At 32.6% G+C, this 18598-nt stretch overlaps 1 protein-coding gene across 1 annotated transcript in view; it reads right to left on the bottom strand.

Annotated features, from left to right (window-relative positions):
* The window catches only part of LOC119611054, a 100184-nt gene that overhangs the window by 35775 nt on the left and 45811 nt on the right, over positions 1–18598 (bottom strand). The window contains 4 exon segments of the mRNA XM_037966510.1: positions 2586–2762; positions 10942–11283; positions 11360–12667; positions 12734–12856. Of these exon segments, the coding sequence (XP_037822438.1) occupies positions 2586–2762; positions 10942–11283; positions 11360–12667; positions 12734–12856 (1950 nt within the window).

Raw genomic sequence — 18598 nt, 5'->3', positions numbered from 1 at the left:
TCTGGTTCACTTCTGGTTCAGTTCTAGATCAGTTCTAGTTTAGTTCTAGTTCAGTTCCAGTTCAGTTCTAGTTCAGTTCTAGTTCAGTTCTAGTTCAGTTCTAGTTCAGTTCTAGTTCAGTTCTAGTTCAGTTCTAGTTCAGTTCTAGTTCAGTTCTAGTTCAGTTCTAGTTCAGTTCTAGTTCAGTTCTAGTTCAGTTCTAGTTCAGTTCTAGTTCAGTTCTAGTTCAGTTCTAGTTCAGTTCTAGTTCAGTTCTAGTTCAGTTCTAGTTCAGTTTTAGTTCAGTTCTAGTTCAGTTCTAGTTCAGTTCTAGTTCAGTTCTAGTTCAGTTCTAGTTCAGTTCTAGTTCAGTTCTAGTTCAGTTCTAGTTCAGTTCTGGTTCAGTTCTAGTTCAGTTCTAGTTCAGTTCTAGTTCAGTTCTAGTTCAGTTCTAGTTCAGTTCTAGTTCAGTTCTAGTTCAGTTCTAGTTCTAGTTCAGTTCTAGTTCAGTTCTAGTTCAGTTCTAGTTCAGTTATAGTTCAGTTCTAGTTCAGTTCTAGTTCAGTTCTAGTTCAGTTCTAGTTCAGTTCTAGTTCAGTTCTAGTAGTCTAGTTCAGTTCTAGTTCAGTTCTAGTTCCAGTTCTATGTTCAGTCCTAGTTCAGTTCTAGTTCAGTTCTAGTTCAGTTCTAGTTCAGTTCTAGTTCAATTTCTAGTCAGTTCTAGTTCAGTTCTAGTCAGTTCTAGTTCAGTTCTAGTTCAGTTCTAGTTCAGTTCTAGTTCAGTTCTAGTCAGTTCTGTTCAGTTTAGTTCAGTTCTAGTTCAGTTCAGATCAGTTCTAGTTCAGTTTCTAGTTCAGTTCTAGTTCAGTTTAGTTCAGTTCTAGTTCAGTTATAGTCAGTTCTAGTTCAGTTCTTGTCAGTTCTAGTTCTGTATTCAGTTCAGTTCTCTAGTTGTCAGTTCTAATGTTCAGTTCTAGGTTCAGTTCTAGTTCAGTTCTAGTTCAGTTCTAGTTTCAGTTCTAGATCAGTTCTATTTAAGTTCTAGTCATGATTCTAGTTCAGTTTTCTAGTTCATTCGATCCTTCTAGTTCTAGTTCAGTTCAGTTCTAGTTCAGTTCTAGTTCAGTTCTAGTTCAGTTCTAGTTCAATTCTAGTTTCAAGTTCTCGTTCAGTTCTAGTCAGTTCTAGTTCAAGTTGTCTTAGTCAGTCTAGTTCAGTTCTAGTTCAGTTCTAGTTCAGTTCTAGTTCAGTTCTAGTTCAGTTCTAGTTCAGTTCTAGTTCAGTTCTAGTTCAGTTCTAGTTCAGTTCTAGTTCAGTTCTAGATTCAGTTCTAGTTCAGTTCTAGTTCAGTTCTAGTTCAGTTCTAGTTCAGTTCTAGTTCAGTTCTAGTTCAGTTCTAGTTCAGTTCTAGTTCAGTCTTAGTTCTAGTTTCTAGTTCAGTTCTAGTTCAGTTCTAGTTCAGTTCTAGTCAGTTCTAGTTCAGTTCTAGTTCAGTTCTAGTTCAGTTCTAGTTCAGTTCTAGTTTCAGTTTCTAGTTCAGTCTAGTTCAGTTCTAGTTCAGTTCTAGTTCAGTTATAGTTCAGTTCTAGTTCTAGTTCATCAAGTTCAGTTTTCTAGTTCAGTTCTAGTTCAGTTCTAGTTCAGTTCTAGTTCAGTTCTAGTAGTTTAGTCAGTTCTAGTTCAGTTCTAGTTCGAGTTCAGTTCTAGTTCAGTTCTAGTTCAGTTTCGTAGTTCAGTTCTAGTTCAGTTCTAGTCAGTTCTAGTTCAGTTTAGTTTCAGTGTCTAGTTCAGTTCTACTTCAGTTCTAGTTCAGTTCTAGTTCAGTTCTAGTTCAGTTCTAGTTCAGTTCTAGTTCAGTTCTAGTTCAGTTCTAGTTCAGTTCTAGTTCAGTTCTAGTTCAGTTCTAGTTCAGTTCTAGTTTCAGTTCTAGTTCAGTTCTAGTTCAGTTCTAGTCAGTTCTAGTCAGTTCTAGTTAGTGTTCAGTTCTAGTTCTAGTTCAATTCTAGTTCGATTCTAGTTCAGTTCTAGTTCAGTTCTAGTTCAGTTCTAGTCAGTTCTAGTCAGTTCTAGTTCAGTTCTAGTTCTTCAGTTCAGTTCTAGTTCAGTTCTAGTCAATTCTAATTCTGTTATAGTGGAGTTCTGGTTTAGTTCTAGTTCATTTCTATTTCATTTCTAATTCATTGTTTGGTTCACTTATATTTCAGTTCTTCTGGTTTATTTCTAGTTCACTTCTATTTCACTTCTTGTTCACTTCTAGTTCGATTCTAGTTCAGTTATGTTTTTCAGTTCTAATTCTGTTTTATTTCAATCCTTCTTCACTCCGAATTTTATAATGGTAGTTTTTATTGAGCAATAAACTTTAAAGGGCTTTATTTAGAATAAAAATATCACTTTTTAAACTTATTTCTCAAATTCTCTTATTTAAACTTTGTGTACCGGCAAATTTGACATTGCTTTTTAACTTCACAGATTAATTTCCTTCTATAATTTTCTTATTTGAAATCAAATTTATTCAAATGTTTTTGACCAACTCCTTTCTTCAATAATTCAGTTAGAACACATTTTTTTGGGTAATGATACTATTGAACTAGAAAAATAATACTCACCTCTGCATTATCACTCATGATCTTTTCCAATATAGTTTCAACTTCACGTTTTTCCGCTATATGTGTTGTCCAACTTTCCAAACTTGTTGTTACATCGATCTGTTGCTTACTAAAACCATTTAGGATGTCTTCGACAGCATTTGCTGAGGATTTTGTATCGAGATATGGATCCAAAATCTACACAAATTCCGTTGATGCGTTAAAATATAAAGTTTTTTTTTTTTTTTTTGTTTTCGTTTAGTTTTTTTTTCGAAATAAAATGTACACAATGTCGATGTTTATGCGATGCGAGAACGCAGACGAATAAAGAGGTGACCGAAAATAGACAAGGGAAAATTGGAAAGAGAGAGAACAAATATTTCATGAAAATTGGAAAAATTAATTTAGACATAGTATTAATGTTGTTGTTGTATGTTTTAGTATATGAGTTGTTGTTGTATTTAGTTTTTCCTTTAACAAAAAAGCCCAACAAAAAGCATAAATTGAGTTAGAGATCGCTGTTGTTTTGGGTTTAGTATGTGCAAATACTCAGATAAAAAGAAAACAGTGAATCTAGAAAAGTGTGATCTTGTCTATGAATACCCTACCTTTTATTAAATTTTGTCAAAGTCTATCACATTTAACAACTTTTCAAAAAAGATCGCAACACAACTGATCACTGATCTATAATCAAACTCCATTGTATTTTCATGATCTTTTCAGGTTGATAAAACTTTCGTATATTTCTCTAAATATCTCCCTATATAGTATGCTTCCAAGTCGTTGTATATCAACTATATCCTACAAATTTCTCATTGCTATAACCCCACATACATATTTGTTTATATAGGAGAGTAAATATTTATTTATTTATTTTTTTATTTTATTCTTGTGGCTGCTGTGTGTTTTTCTTGATGGAGTTTAAAAATATTTATGGTAAGAAGCCAAAACACAACATGGCCATGTTTTATGTTAAAAACATAAAAAATAAAAGCCATTTAAAAAGAGTTGTATTCTATAAAAGATCTATTTTCAGCACATTTTCAATTGTATATGAAATGCTTTTAAAATATAAACGAGAAGTAAATTGGAAAAAAAATTATATAGAAATTTATTTTAATAAAAAATAAAGAATAGATAAAAGTGCTATTTTTTTCCAACTTGTTGCACTTTGTCTGCGATCGTATTTATAAAGATTTATCATGTTTTCCATTAATCAACATTAACTCAAAATAAACATTTTGCAACAGTTGCTTGAGATTTGAAAATAAAATTAAATAGAATAGAAATCACAGAAGATTTACCGAAATACTTATTTTTTGCTTTTCAACCAGCAGTCATATAAATATAAATTTGTTGATGTCTTTAAAATTTTAAGTGTTACCCTATGTCAAGCGTAAATCGAAAGACCATTTTTAGTTGAATTCTAGTTCAGTTCTAGGTTAGTTCTTGTCCAGCTCAGTTCTAGTTCAGTTTTAGTTCTAGTTTTGTTCTAGTTCAGTTCTAGTTCAGTTGTAGTTCAGCTGTAGTTCAGTTGTAGTTCAGTTGTAGTTCAGTTGTAGTTCAGTCGTAGTTCAGTTCTAGTTCAGTTCTAGTTCAGTTCTAGTTCTAGTTCAGTTCTAGTTCAGTTTCTAGTTCAGTTCTAGGTCAGTTCTAGTTCAGTTCTAGTTCAGTTCTAGTTCAGTTCTAGTTCGTTCTAGTTCAGTTCTAGTTCAGTTCTAGTTCAGTTCTAGTTCAGTTCTAGTTCAGTTCTAGTTCAGTTCTAGTTCAGTTCTAGTTTAGTTCTAGTTCTAGTTCAGTTCTAGTTCAGTTCTAGTTCAGTTCTAGTTCAGTCTAGTTCAGTTCTAGTTCAGTTCTAGTTCAGTTCTAGTTCAGTTCTAGTTCAGTTCTAGTTCAGTTTCTAGTTCAGTTCTAGTTCAGTTCTAGTTCAGTTCTAGTTCAGTTCTAGTTCAGTTCTAGTTCAGTTCTAGTTCAGTTCTAGTTCAGTTCTAGTTCAGTTCTAGTTCAGTTCTAGTTCAGTTCTAGTTCTAGTTCAGTTCTAGTTCAGTTCTAGTTCAGTTCTAGTTCAGTTCTAGTTCAGTTCTAGTTCAGTTCTAGTTCAGTTCTAGTTCAGTTCTAGTTCAGTTCTAGTTCAGTTCTAGTTCAGTCTAGTTCAGTTCTAGTTCAGTTCTAGTTTAGTTCTAGTTCTAGTTCAGTTCTAGTTCAGTTCTAGTTCAGTTCTAGTTCAGTTCTAGTTCTAGTTCTAGTTCAGTTCTAGTTCAGTTCTAGTTCAGTTCTAGTTCAGTTCTAGTTCAGTTCTAGTTCAGTTCTAGTTCAGTTCTAGTTCTAGTTCTAGTTCAGTTCTAGTTCAGTTCTAGTTCAGTTCTAGTTCAGTTCTAGTTCAGTTCTAGTTCAGTTCTAGTTCAGTTCTAGTTCAGTTCTAGTTCAGTTCTAGTTCAGTTCTAGTTCAGTTCTAGTTCAGTTCTAGTTCAGTTCTAGTTCAGTTCTAGTTCAGTTCTAGTTCAGTTCTAGTTCAGTTCTAGTTCAGTTCTAGTTCAGTTCTAGTTCAGTTCTAGTTCAGTTCTAGTTCAGTTCTAGTTCAGTTCTAGTTCAGTTCTAGTTTCAGTTCTAGGTCAGTTCTAGTTCAGTTCTAGTTCAGTTCTAGGTCAGTTCTAGTTCAGTTCTAGTTCAGTTCTAGTTTAGTTTCTAGTTCAGTTATAGTTCTAGTTCTAGTTCAGTTCTAGTTTCAGTTCTAGTTCAGTTCTAGTTCAGTTCTAGTTCAGTTCTAGTTCAGTTCTAGTTCAGTTCTAGTTCAGGTTCTAGTTCAGTACAGTTCTAGTTCAGTTCTAGTTCAGTTCTAGTTTCAGTTCTAGTTCAGTTCTAGTTCAGTTCTAGTTCAGTTCTAGTTCAGTTCTAGTTCAGTTCTAGTACAGTTCTAGTTCAGTTCTAGTTCAGTTCTAGTTTCAGTTCTAGTTCAATTCTAGTTCAATTCTAGTTCAGTTCTAGTTCTGTTCTAGTTCAGTTCTAGTTCTTTTCTAGTTCAGTTCTAGTTCAGTTCTAGTTTAGTTGTACTTAGTTCAGTTATAAGCAAAATTTTTGTGAAAGTTTAAGGATTTTACTAATTCTAATTCTTGATTTCATTATATTTGATATTTTGCAATAATTTTTGAGTTTTCTAATTGAGATATTAGAGAAATTTTTAGATAAATATATTGGAAATAAACTTGTGAATTTGGTTACGTTTAAATATCTGACAGTAACAGACTGTGGTTTATATTAAAAAAGGTCATTAACAAATTTTTATGGATATTTAAATTAATTCAGTTCTAGTTCAGTTCTTGTTCCGTTCTAGTTTAGTTCTAGTTCGGTTCTAAATCAGTTTTAATTCAGTTCTATTTCTGTCCTATTTCAGTCATAGTTCAGTTCTAGTTCAGTTCTAGTTCAATTCTAGTTCTAGTTCAGTTCTAGTTCAGTTCTAGTTCAGTTCTAGTTCAGTTCTAGTTCTTGGAACAAATTTTTCTTTAAAGAGAAAAAATTATAGCCAAATTGTGTTAAATATAGAAAATTTGTCACTAAATGTACATAATACTTTTTCTATGTTTTCCAAATTTGTTTTTCTTCTTTCCCTGCAACTCTTAAATTAGGTATTTTAAGACTACATATTGTCTGTCTATTTTTATAAAATAAACTCCAACCATCTCTACTAACCTCCTGATACCTATTGGCAACAGTATTTTTACACTTTAAGCTATTGTAAAGTTTGCTTGCTTTTAACAAAATGGAAAATATTCTTAAAGAAAAATTGCTGTCGAAAACTGTAATATTGCACAGAAATATTTTTAAATTTTTTTTACTTGCTGTCCCTTTACTTTCAACACTTTATCATTATGGAAAAGTTTATTGTTGAAAATATGGACATATATTTTCACAATTTCCGGGATAAAATTTTGGCAAATAAGCAAAAAAATAAAGAAAATTTAAAGTAAAAGTAAATTCCCAATTTCAATGTTGTGTGTTTGTATTCTGGTATTTATTTTCAAGTATTTTCCTAGAAAATTCGTTTTGAATATTTGTATATCACTTTCACACCAAAAAACCAGAAAAAATTGAAATGAAGTGAAGAATGAAAACTGGAGCAAGTCATTAATAATTTTTTTTCAGCTTTTGCTTAACTGAACCGTGTGTTGTGTTAAAGGGACAGGCAGACAGACGGACGGACTAAACAACAACGGCTGTCAAAAATATGTTTTTGTATGGAGGAAAGTACAAGTGTGGCATTTTCTTTTTTTTTTTTAATTTTGTGTTTTATTATTTATTTTTAAATTGTTAAAAAATTTGTTAATTTTTATTGTTGTTTTGTATTGGTTTGTTCAAGTGATTGTTTTGTTGATAAATCTGGGCCATATGTTCTGTGTATATGTATGTGTGTGTGTCTATTGTCAGAATATGTTTAAAATTTGCCACCATGCAGTAGTCAAATGATTTCATTATATTTGATATTTTGCAATAATTTTTGAGTTTTCTAATTGAGATATTAGAGAAATTTTTAGATAAATATATTGGAAATAAACTTGTGAATTTGGTTACGTTTAAATATCTGACAGTAACAGACTGTGGTTTATATTAAAAAAGTCATTAACAAATTTTTATGGATATTTAAATTAATTCAGTTCTAGTTCAGTTCTTGTTCCGTTCTAGTTTAGTTCTAGTTCGGTTCTAAATCAGTTTTAATTCAGTTCTATTTCTGTCCTATTTCAGTCATAGTTCAGTTCTAGTTCAGTTCTAGTTCAATTCTAGTTCTAGTTCAGTTCTAGTTCAGTTCTAGTTCAGTTCTAGTTCAGTTCTAGTTCAGTTCTAGTTCAGTTCTAGTTCAGTTCTAGTTCAGTTCTAGTTCAGTTCTAGTTCAGTTCTAGTTCAGTTCTAGTTCAGTTCTAGTTCAGTTCTAGTTCAGTTCTAGTTCAGTTCTAGTTCAGTTCTAGTTCAGTTCTAGTTCAGTTCTAGTTCAGTTCTAGTTCAGTTCTAGTTCAGTTCTAGTTCAGTTCAAGTTCAGTTCTAATTCAGTTCTAATTCAGTTCTAGTTCAGTTCTAGTTCAGTTCTAGTTCAGCTCTAGTTCAGTTCTAGTTCAGTTCTAGTTCAGTTCTAGTTCAGTTCTAGTTCAGTTCTAGTTCAGTTCTAGTTCAGTTCTAGTTCAGTTCTAGTTCAGTTCTAGTTCAGTTCTAGTTCAGTTCTAGTTCAGTTCTAGTTCAGTTCTAGTTCAGTTCTAGTTCAGTTCTAGTTCAGTTCTAGTTCAGTCTAGTTCAGTTCTAGTTCAGTTCTAGTTCAGTTCTAGTTCAGTTCTAGTTCAGTTCTAGTTCAGTTCTAGCTCAGTTCTAGTTCAGTTCTAGTTCAGTTCTAGTTCAGTTCTAGTTCAGTTCAAGTTCAGTTCTAATTCAGTTCTAATTCAGTTCTAGTTCAGTTCTAGTTCAGCTCTAGTTCAGTTCTAGTTCAGTTCTAGTTCAGTTCTAGTTCAGTTCTTGTTCAGTTCTAGTCTAGTTCTAGTTCTAGTTAGTTCTAGTTCAGTTCTAGTTCAGTCTAGTTCAGTTCTAGTTCAGTTCTAGTTCAGTTCTAGTTCAGTTCTAGTTCAGTTCTAGTTCAGTTCTAGTTCAGTTCTAGTTCAGTTCTAGTTCAGTCTTAGTTCAGTTCTAGTTCAGTTCTAGTTCAGTTCTAGTTCAGTTCTAGTTCAGTTCTAGTTCAGTTCTAGTTCAGTTCTAGTTCAGTTCTAGTTCAGTTCTAGTTCAGTTCTAGTTCAGTTCTAGTTCAGTTCTAGTTCAGTTTCTAGTTCAGTTCTAGTTCAGTTCTAGATTCAGTTTCTAGTTCAGTTCTAGTCAGTTCTAGTTCAGTTCTAGTTCAGTTTAGTTCAGTTCTAGTTCAGTTCTAGTTCAGTTCTAGTTCAGTTCTAGTTCAGTTCTAGTTCAGTTCTAGTTCAGTTCTAGTTCAGTTTCTAGTTCAGTTCTAGTTCAGTTCTAGTTCAGTTCTAGTTCAGTTCTAGTTCAGTTCTAGTTCAGTTCTAGGTTCAGTTCTAGTTCAGTTCTAGTTCAGTTCTAGTTCAGTTCTAGTTCAGTTCTAGTTCAGTTCTAGTTCAGTTCTAGTTCAGTTCTAGTTCAGTTCTAGTTCAGTTCTAGTTCAGTTCTAGTTCAGTTCTAGTTCAGTAGTTCAGTTCTAGTTCAGTTCTAGTTCAGTTCTAGTTCAGTTCTAGTTCAGTTCTAGTTCAGTTCTAGTTCAGTTCTAGTTCAGTTCTAGTTCAGTTCTAGTTCAGTTCTAGTTCAGTTCTAGTTCAGTTCTAGTTCAGTTCTAGTTCAGTTCTAGTTCAGTTCTAGTTCAGTTCTAGTTCAGTTCTAGTTCAGTTCTAGTTCAGTTCTAGTTCAGTTCTAGTTCAGTTCTAGTTCAGTTCTAGTTCAGTTCTAGTTCAGTTTTAGTTCAGTTCTAGTTCAGTTCTAGTTCAGTTCTAGTTCAGTTCTAGTTCAGTTCTAGTTCAGTTCTAGTTCAGTTCTAGTTCAGTTCTAGTTCAGTTCTAGTTCAGTTCTAGTTCAGTTCTAGTTCAGTTCTAGTTCAGTTCTAGTTCAGTTCTAGTTCAGTTCTAGTTCAGTTCTAGTTCAGTTCTAGTTCAGTTTCTAGTTCAGTTCTAGTTCAGTTCTAGTCAGTTCTAGTTCAGTTTCTAGTTCAGTTCTAGTTCAGTTCTAGTTCAGTTTCTAGTTCAGTTCTAGTTCAGTTCTAGTTCAGTTCTAGTTCAGTTCTAGTCAGTTCTAGTTCAGTTCTAGTTCAGTTCTAGTTCAGTTCTAGTTCAGTTCTAGTTCAGTTCTAGTTCAGTTTCTAGTTCAGTTCTAGTTCAGTTCTAGTTCAGTTCTAGTTCAGTTCTAGTTCAGTTCTAGTTCAGTTCTAGTTCAGTTCTAGTTCAGTTCTAGTTCAGTTCTAGTCAGTTCTAGTTCAGTTCTAGTTCAGTTCTAGTTCAGTTCTAGTTCAGTTCTAGTTCAGTTCTAGTTCAGTTCTAGTTCAGTTCTAGTTCAGTTCTAGTTCAGTTCTAGTTCAGTTCTAGTTCAGTTCTAGTTCAGTTCTAGTCAGTTCTAGTTCAGTTCTAGTTCAGTTCTAGTTCAGTTCTAGTTCAGTTCTAGTTCAGTTCTAGTTCAGTTCTAGTTCAGTTCTAGTTCAGTTCTAGTTCAGTTCTAGTTCAGTTCTAGTTCAGTTCTAGTTCAGTTCTAGTTCAGTTTCTAGTTCAGTTCTAGTTCAGTTCTAGTTCAGTTCTAGTTCAGTTCTAGTTTCAGTTCTAGTTCAGTTCTAGTTCAGTTCTAGTTCAGTTCTAGTTCAGTTCTAGTTCAGTTCTAGTTCAGTTCTAGTTCAGTTCTAGTTCAGTTCTAGTTCAGTTCTAGTTCAGTTCTAGTTCAGTTTCTAGTTCAGTTCTAGTTCAGTTCTAGTTCAGTTCTAGTTCAGTTCTAGTTCAGTTCTAGTTCAGTTTCTAGTTCAGTTCTAGTCCAGTTCTAGTTCAGTTCTAGTTCAGTTCTAGTCCAGTTCTAGTTCAGTTCTAGTTCAGTTCTAGTCCAGTTCTAGTTCAGTTCTAGTTCAGTCTAGTGTCTAGTTAGTTCTAGTTTAGTTCTAGTTCGGTTCTAGTTCAGTTCTAGTTCAGTTCTAGTTCAGTTCTAGTTCAGTTTCTAGTTCATTTCTAGTTCATTTCTAGTTCAGTTCTAGTTCAGTTCTAGTTCAGTTCTAGTTCAGTTCTAGTTCTAGTTCAGTTCTAGTTCAGTTCTAGTTCAGTTCTAGTTCAGTTCTAGTTCAGTTCTAGTTCAGTTCTACTTCAGTTCTAGTTCCAATTTAGTTCTAGTTAATTTTGTTAATCAAATTTTTAGTTAAGAATCGAATTTTTGTAGGCAAATTGATTTTTAATCAGAATTCGAATTTTACTGAAAAATCGTTTTTTTCAGAAAAGGTAAATTTTTTGGTAAAAATTAAATTTTTAGTGAAAAATTAATAAAAATTGAAATTTTTGTGAAAATTTTATTTTTGGTGAAAAATTTAACTTATAATTTGTTTTTTAGTTTTTTTTTCCGAAATTGGAATAAGATTTGACAGAGGTCAAAGTTTAATTTTGATTCGTGGTATTACTTAAGAAAAGTATAATCTCGTTCCTGGGTTTCGAATTTCTCAATCACATTTGATTTTGTTCGACAAAGCTGTAAAACCTAATCGGTCTCTGTTGCCATTTTTCTAAGAAGAGCACATGCGATTTGTGGTATTTCAAATCTAATAAAGCAATTTTCTAAGCCAAGCGTTTCAAAATGTTAGTAAATAGCTAATTTAGGTTTTATAAATATTGAGAATTCCAATTGTGTATAAATATCTATGAAGCCATACAAATCGTTTACATACATTCCAGTGCAAAAAGCGATTTCCCAAATTTTTCAAATCATTAAAATCATTGCGTATATTCTGCCAAGTTTCCTGTAAAAATTGCAATTTTTGTTCATTGGGCGTCTGCGCCAGCTGACGTTTCAAATTATCCAATTGACTAGCAAATTCATTGGCTTTTTCGAAGAATTCGATTAAAATCGAAACACAATCGACACGTTTCAAAACCAAATCTTTCAATTCAATCCAATGTTTGTGTAGAGATTCTGCTTTGGAATCAACATCGTAACGCTGTTGAGCACTTAAAGATTCCAAATGGGTTTTAATGGATTCCAGTAAAAGATTAATAAGTTCGCCCTTGATCTGTGGGAATAGAAAGAGAAAGAAAGGAAAATTTAATTCTACGTTTTTATCTATTATAGAAAGGTGTTTAACTAACCTCCAAATCCTGCATGAGTTCATGATGCTGCAATAGGAACTGTTTGGATTGTTCGAGATTTCGACCCATGTGTATGTTTTGTTGCAAATACAATTGACCCGAAGACATTAGCCATTCCAATAGATCATTGTATTGTGCCAAAAATTCCTTAAGAGCCTGTTGAACTCGTCGTTGATCTTCATTACTATTGGCACAAATGCCCTCTATATAGGCTTTACGATTTTCTATTTCATCTAATACCCTCTTAATGCCCTGTGTCTCAGGTTGTGTACGTCCTACCTCATCTAGTATGCTATAGCCTAATCTTAAAGGTTCTTCCGTAAAATTACCCACATCCCTGTGGACTTTAGCATACATGGCAAAACTTTCGGGTGAATTGGGAGGCAGTTTAACATTAGATAATTCTACTTCTAGTTTTTCTAAAACCTTAAGAGTATTATCGGCTTTAGAGAAGAAATCACGAGATTGCTGCAACCAGTGTTCACGCTGATCCACTAAATCTAAATGTTCTGTACAGGCACTTAAAACATTATAGGCTCTAGCACAAGCCTCATCTCCGGTAAAAGTACCCGAGGCCTGCAGTTTTTCTTTGGCCCTAGTTATTTTTAAAGCACGATCTCTTAACAAAAGAGCCTGTTGCTTCCATTCCCTATAGTTGTGCAAAGCATTATTGGCAGTATGTTCACACTCGCCCAAACTAAACATTGAGGTAACCTCATTACGCTGCTGCTGCAATGAAGACTCCACCTCTAGCAGTTCTCTTCCCAACAGGGCCAAGGCCAAACACTGTTCTAATTGTGTTTTTCTCGTTTGCCAAGCAATTTCCAAAGCATTGCGACGATCGTGTAAAGCCTCCAACCATTGTTGTACTTGATGTACCGAACGTGTTGCATCACGTTTTATGTGCTCGGGTCGTGTGTCTAAACTCTCCATATTTTCTAATTCTTGAAGTTGTGCCAACAATTCATTGCCATCTTTAAGGGCGGCCATAACAGCTGTCAGCATATCGATGCGCAGTTGTTTGAATTTGTTGAGGAACTCTTGTACGGCTGTCACTTCTATGGGTATCATGGTGTCTATACAGGCCACCTCCAACTGATCCATACGTCGCTGACATTGCACCATTTTGTCATGGAATTCTGTGCATAAATGTAAAATATTCTGACGATCTTGTAGCAGGTGTAAAATATCGCCCCATATAATATTTAAGGTATCGGCCATGGCATTGACTAGTTCCGAACTGATACGTTTACTGGCCAGTAATTTATCGGCTTTGTGTACAAATTCTTCCATGGGTCCGGGTAAATTCTAGCAATTGGATTGTAAAAGAAAATTATAGAATCGAAAAGTTTAGTTTCTTTCCATCGAACTTACCTGTATATTCCTAAGAGTCTCATCGTGTTCTTTCTGTAGTCTTATGGATTCATCAAGATTAGCACCTAATGTTGTAATCTTTGGTTCAAGTTCCACAACTTTTATATATAATTTTTCGGTACTCTAAAATGTGGCGAAGGGAAAAAATAAGGTTTAAGAAATGATTTTAAAATAGAGTAACCTTCAGAGTCTTGATTGAAAAGTAGAGATCGGGAAACCTTTAAAAGTGATCTATTAGCGACCTAAGGTCCTTTCTCTTTCTCCCCATCCTTTAAATTCCTACCCCCTTGCTTTAATGTTTTACTCTTTCACCAACAAACAATTTACAACTTCCTCTCTATGATCTTCGCAATGATTCAAAAAAGTAACGGTATATCTATTACCATATATGATCAATTTTAACTGACCTTCATTGCAACGTCTACATGTTGCACTTTACTATATATTGTTGCACACACAAAAAAAAAACAAACAAACCAGACCATAAAGTATAAACAAGTCAACCCAAAATCATATTTGAGGAAGCTGCTGCTCATTGAGTCAAACACAGTGAAACAGAAATCGAATAAAAAAACAACAACAGCAAACAACCTTTAACTGTGATAATGTTGCTACCGATGATCATAATGATGACGTTGTACTCTGTGTGCAGTGTGCAACATCAGTAACAGCTACCGAAGATACATTGAATGTTTTTTTTTTGTTAACGATGACAATGATGATTATGATTATAACGATTACAATGATAATGATGATGATGTTGTTGTTGTTGTTGCTGCTGCGGTAGTTGTGGTTGATCTAACCAAAAATAGCCAAAAGCCTGTCTAGCACGTTTTATTTTTCTAACCGAACGTGAGTTAAGTTTAACTTCTCTCTAGTAGAAGAATACATTTAAGCAGTTTATCTTGACTTCCACCACCAGCCAAATCCACAACATCCCATATAAAGGTTCTATTCTGGTATGTTGGTTTGTTTATTCGATTGTTGGGTTGGGGTAAAAGTTATTTATAAATTCTTAAATTAGAGAGCGACATCAATTTGCTAAACAGGGAATCTCCAGATCCTAATCTTAATGGATTTAAAAGGAATTATTCAAACAGTTCTGAATAGGTTTAGAAAGTCCAATGGAAACGTCAATCTTACGAAGGGTTAAGATTACGATGATTGGTGCATAAAGTTCTCAAGAGAATTTTAATGTACAACAGAGTCATGAAACTCTTTAAAAACCCCAACTTGCAAGAATTTCCATCAAACATAACCTTTACATCTTGATGGCATAAAAACATTTGGGGCTCTCTCTTAACTTAATATTTAGTAGTAAAAAAAAGTAGTCAGATATTCCTGAGGAATAAATAGAGAGACCTGATATGTGACTCTCTGTCTATTTCTCGGGAATGTGGGGTTTATTCCCAAAACCTCAATATTGCGAAGTACTATAAGGAAATACTTGGATATAGAGGTCATCTTCCAACAGAGCCGAGTCTGAAACCAGATGGAAACCTTACTACCTCTGTTCTTCGAGTCTTATTATTTAAGGTCACCAAGAGTCAGCATACATTCCGAGGGAATGCAGAGGCCCTGAACAAACTGAAATGAAAGATACCAACGGTACTTATTTCGCTTAGAGGCCGACGATTAGTCTGATGCTCGAAGTTGGCGGTACTATGTAGAGGAATCTTATTGGAGGTCAAGTTCCCAAAATTAACAAACGGTAAAAAGGGAAACACGAAATACAACAATAAGGAATTGCTTATCCTCTTCCCGCGCTAAATGATCACAAATAATAAGATCATTTACCTTCATCATTCGCAATGGAAAAAATGGAATTCTAGAATATTCGAGAATACTGATCGTCGAAAGGTGAAAACTCCTTCAGGGAAAGATGAAGTCTTCTATCCATATCCAAAGTCTAGCTCGACTTGCTATTATTAGCTGCAGCTTCATATCTTTATATAAGCATCTCAAAATCATTTGATGCTCGAAGACATTGGTAATGCAACCATTCTACAAAGTGGACCTACAGGTGGCCAAATTTAAGGGGAAAGATGGAGAAGCTCATTGTTCAAACATCGACAAAAGATTACTGGTATTCAAACTCTGTGCCTTAGGAAAGGGGGATTTCAAACTGAAACGAGAGATAAACTGAAACGAGGCACTGAGCATGATCTCCTTCTGATGGCCCAATACCTTCATCGTTTTACTTTTAGTGGTCGATTTGAATATCACCAAGAGGCTTAACACCTCGAACTTTAGGAACGAAATTACGACCTTTAGGAAACTAGAGAATTGTATATGAAGAGTTTTTTTCAACAATGGACCTTTGGGATTCCAACCGCGATCTTTTGGAAAGAATTCAAATTGAATTTCAAATTGAAACAGTTCAGAAACTAAAAAAATCACTGAATAGAGAATTGTCACTAAAGAGCTTGGCCTACTTCAGATGACGCCATACCTGCATCGGTTTTCTTTTCATATTCGATTCGAATATCGACAAAAGATGACTCCGTTTCACACCTCACCGTGACTTCAAAAACTTAAGCAGACAGTGACTAGAAAAGTTTCTTCGAATAGCTTTTCCTCATGAATATATGACTGAAATTTTATACCTGACCTTTAGGAAAGGGTGATTTCAAGCTGAAACTTGGTTTAGAAACTTAAACAGGCACAGCTTTTATACTTTTTCCCATAGAGCTTGGTCTTCTTCAGATGGAAAACGATGTATCCTATTCGCTTTAGATTCAAATATCGTCAAGAGATAACTGTGATTCTTATCGGAAACATCGAAAACATGAGATTACAAATTCAAACGGTTCAAAAACTTAAGCAGTCAGTGACTAGATAGTTTCCTGTGAAGACCATTTCCTCAACAATAGATGACTGAAATTCAAACCCTTGTCTTTAGGAAAGGAGAATTTCGAACTGAAACTATTCAGAATCTTAAATTCGGTGTCCTTCACTTGGGGCCCTATAGTTTTCCTTTTCACATTCGATTCGAGTATCGTGAAGAAACCTTGACCTGGGTGAGAACGATTTATGATTTATATGGTTCAAAAACATAAAGAGTGCAGTGATTAGAGAGAATTTTTCTCCGAAGAGCTTTTCATCAGGAATATAGAATTGAAATTCAATTCCTGACCTTTTGGAAAGAGGTACTGCAAAGTGAAACGGTTAATGAATATGAATCAGATTATATATAGCTTTCCATTAAAGAACATGGACCGAGATATCTTGGTAGGACCTGGAACAAATGAAGGATCACATATTTTAAAAATCAATAGGAATTGAGGAAGGAAACATTTAAAAGCTGAAATAGTAAAAAAATACTTGAAATAACTCTTTTCCCTACCCAATAAGAGCAAAACAACAGCGTAAAATAAAACAAACATTCTTATGGACCCGCTTAAGATAAAGTGTAGTGGCTGGTTAGTGGTTTAAATGTTCTTGTTTTAACGATTCCTTTTATGTTCAAAGACAACATTGTGTTTAAGTGTTTGTTGTTTTTGCTTCTTTTCTTTTGTCGTCCGTTTCACTGTCTGTCCATTTGTTGTTTTATCGCGATGGTTTAGTTATTTAGTTCCTAGTCTTTGAATTGCATGGTTTTTTGTTGTGTGCAAAGACCGAGAAGAAACTCTTTAATATTCATTGATAAGTGTGTTCTTTTTCACTGGTTACATTGGAACTCAAAAGAATGGGGTTGTTGGGTTGTGAGCTTTTTCTCTTTTTTTTTTTGTAAAATTGTAAAAAGTGTTAACAGGTTAATTGAGTTACAATGACGTTGTTTTTGTAGATGTTTTTGTTGTTGTTGTTTTTTTTATAAAGATTTAAATTATTCATGAAATATTGCTATAGAAATGTAGAAAGACAAGCTACATAGAAATTGTCTGATTGTGTTTAAGCTATCGGTGCCTAGTGGTCTAGGAAAAAGATAAATTAATATTTAGTTGAAAGCTGTAGAAGTTAGTTAAAGAAAAATTAAAAATTTTTTTATTTAAAGTAAACTCAAGATGTCCACTGTAGCAGGATCAATAAATTCTTAAATTTCCTTCATATTCTATGGAATCTATTTATATAAAATTTATATTTTTTTTCACAAATTCAAATCCAATATTCATAGCTTTAAGGACATGTAATTTATTTATTACACCTATTCATTATAATAATCATTAACATTTGTATTCCATAGCTGTTATGCTCTTTTCTTACACCTAAAATGAAATTTTTGTCTTCAAAGAAAATTTGCAAGAAAAAAAATCAAACAACAATAGCCACAAATATTTTTCACTAAAGAGATTCTAAAGACTCTCAAGTTTTAGTCTATTGTATAAAGCGACAAACGACCAACCGACCGTCCGACCCTTTGGGGCATTATTGTTGAGTACATGTTGCATGTATGTAAATAATTTGAGACATAAATCAGTTTTTAAAATTGGCGTAAAAATTAAAGCGCCTTTAGGTTTTCTCTATATAATAATGATTATATATTCATACATGTAAGTGTATTACAAGTTATAATGGTCATAAAATGCTTATTTTATGCGTATAATGTCTTTTGGGGGAATACAAGTTTTTTGTTGTTGTTAAATTTATAAGAAAAATATATGTTTAAACATAAATTATTGTATTTTATATGATTGGTGAATATTTAATAAGAGTTTTGCTAAATGAAGTCGAGGGAATTGTGGCTCAATGGGAAACACAACTAATTTGAAAGACAGATATTTATCCAAAATTGCTATTAAGGAAAATTTATCGAAAATTCTATAAAAAGAAAATTTATTGAAAATTCTCTATAGAAAGAAAATATATCGAAAATTTTCTATAAAAAGAAAATTTATAAAACGAAGATATATCGAAAACTATAAAACGAAGATATATCGAAAATTTTCTATAAAACGAAGACTTATCGAAAATTTTCTATAAAAAGATGATTTGTCGAAAATTTTCTATAAAAAGAAGATTTATCGAAAATTTTCTATAAAAAGATGATTTATCGAAAATTTTCTATAAAAAGATGATTTATCGAAAATTTTCTATAAAAAGAAGATTTATCGAAAATTTTCTATAAAAAGAAGATTTATCGAAAATTTTCTATAAAAAGAAGATTTATCGAAAATTTTCTATAAAAAGAAGATTTATCGAAAATTTTCTATAAAAAGAAGATTTATCGAAAATTTTCTATAAAAAGAAGATTTGTCGAAAATTTTCTATAAAAAGAAGATTTATCGAAAATTTTCTATAAAAAGAAGATTTATCGAAAATTTTCTATAAAAAGAAGATTTATCGAAAATTTTCTATTTAAAGAAGATTTATCGAAAATTTTCTATAAAAAGAAGATTTATCGAAAATTTTCTATAAAAAGAAGATTTATCGAAAATTTTCTATAAAAAGAAGATTTATCGAAAATTTTCTATAAAAAGAAGATTTATCGAAAATTTTCTATAAAAAGAAGATTTGTCGAAAATTTTCTATAAAAAGAAGATTTATCGAAAATTTTCTATAAAAAGAAGATTTATCGAAAATTTTCTATAAAAAGAAGATTTATCGAAAATTTTCTATAAAAAGAAGATTTATCGAAAATTTTCTATAAAAAGATGATTTATCGAAAATTTTCTATAAAAAGATGATTTATCGAAAATTTTCTATAAAAAGATGATTTATCGAAAATTTTCTATAAAAAGATGATTTATCGAAAATTTTCTATAAAAAGATGATTTATCGAAAATTTTCTATAAAAAGAAGATTTATCGAAAATTTTCTATATAAAGAAGCTTTATCGAAAATTTTCTATAAAAAGATTTTTTCCTATAAAAAGAAAAGTTATCGAAAAGTTCCTATAAAAAGAAAATTTATCGAAAATTTTCTATA

This window comes from Lucilia sericata, unplaced genomic scaffold (assembly GCF_015586225.1).
Source record: "Lucilia sericata isolate MDLA Ls3-8-SP2 unplaced genomic scaffold, ASM1558622v1 Contig001349F_arrow, whole genome shotgun sequence".
NCBI lineage: Eukaryota > Metazoa > Arthropoda > Insecta > Diptera > Calliphoridae > Lucilia > Lucilia sericata.
The sequence above is the reverse complement of the archived record's forward strand: the minus strand, read 5'-3'. Positions and strand labels throughout refer to the sequence as shown.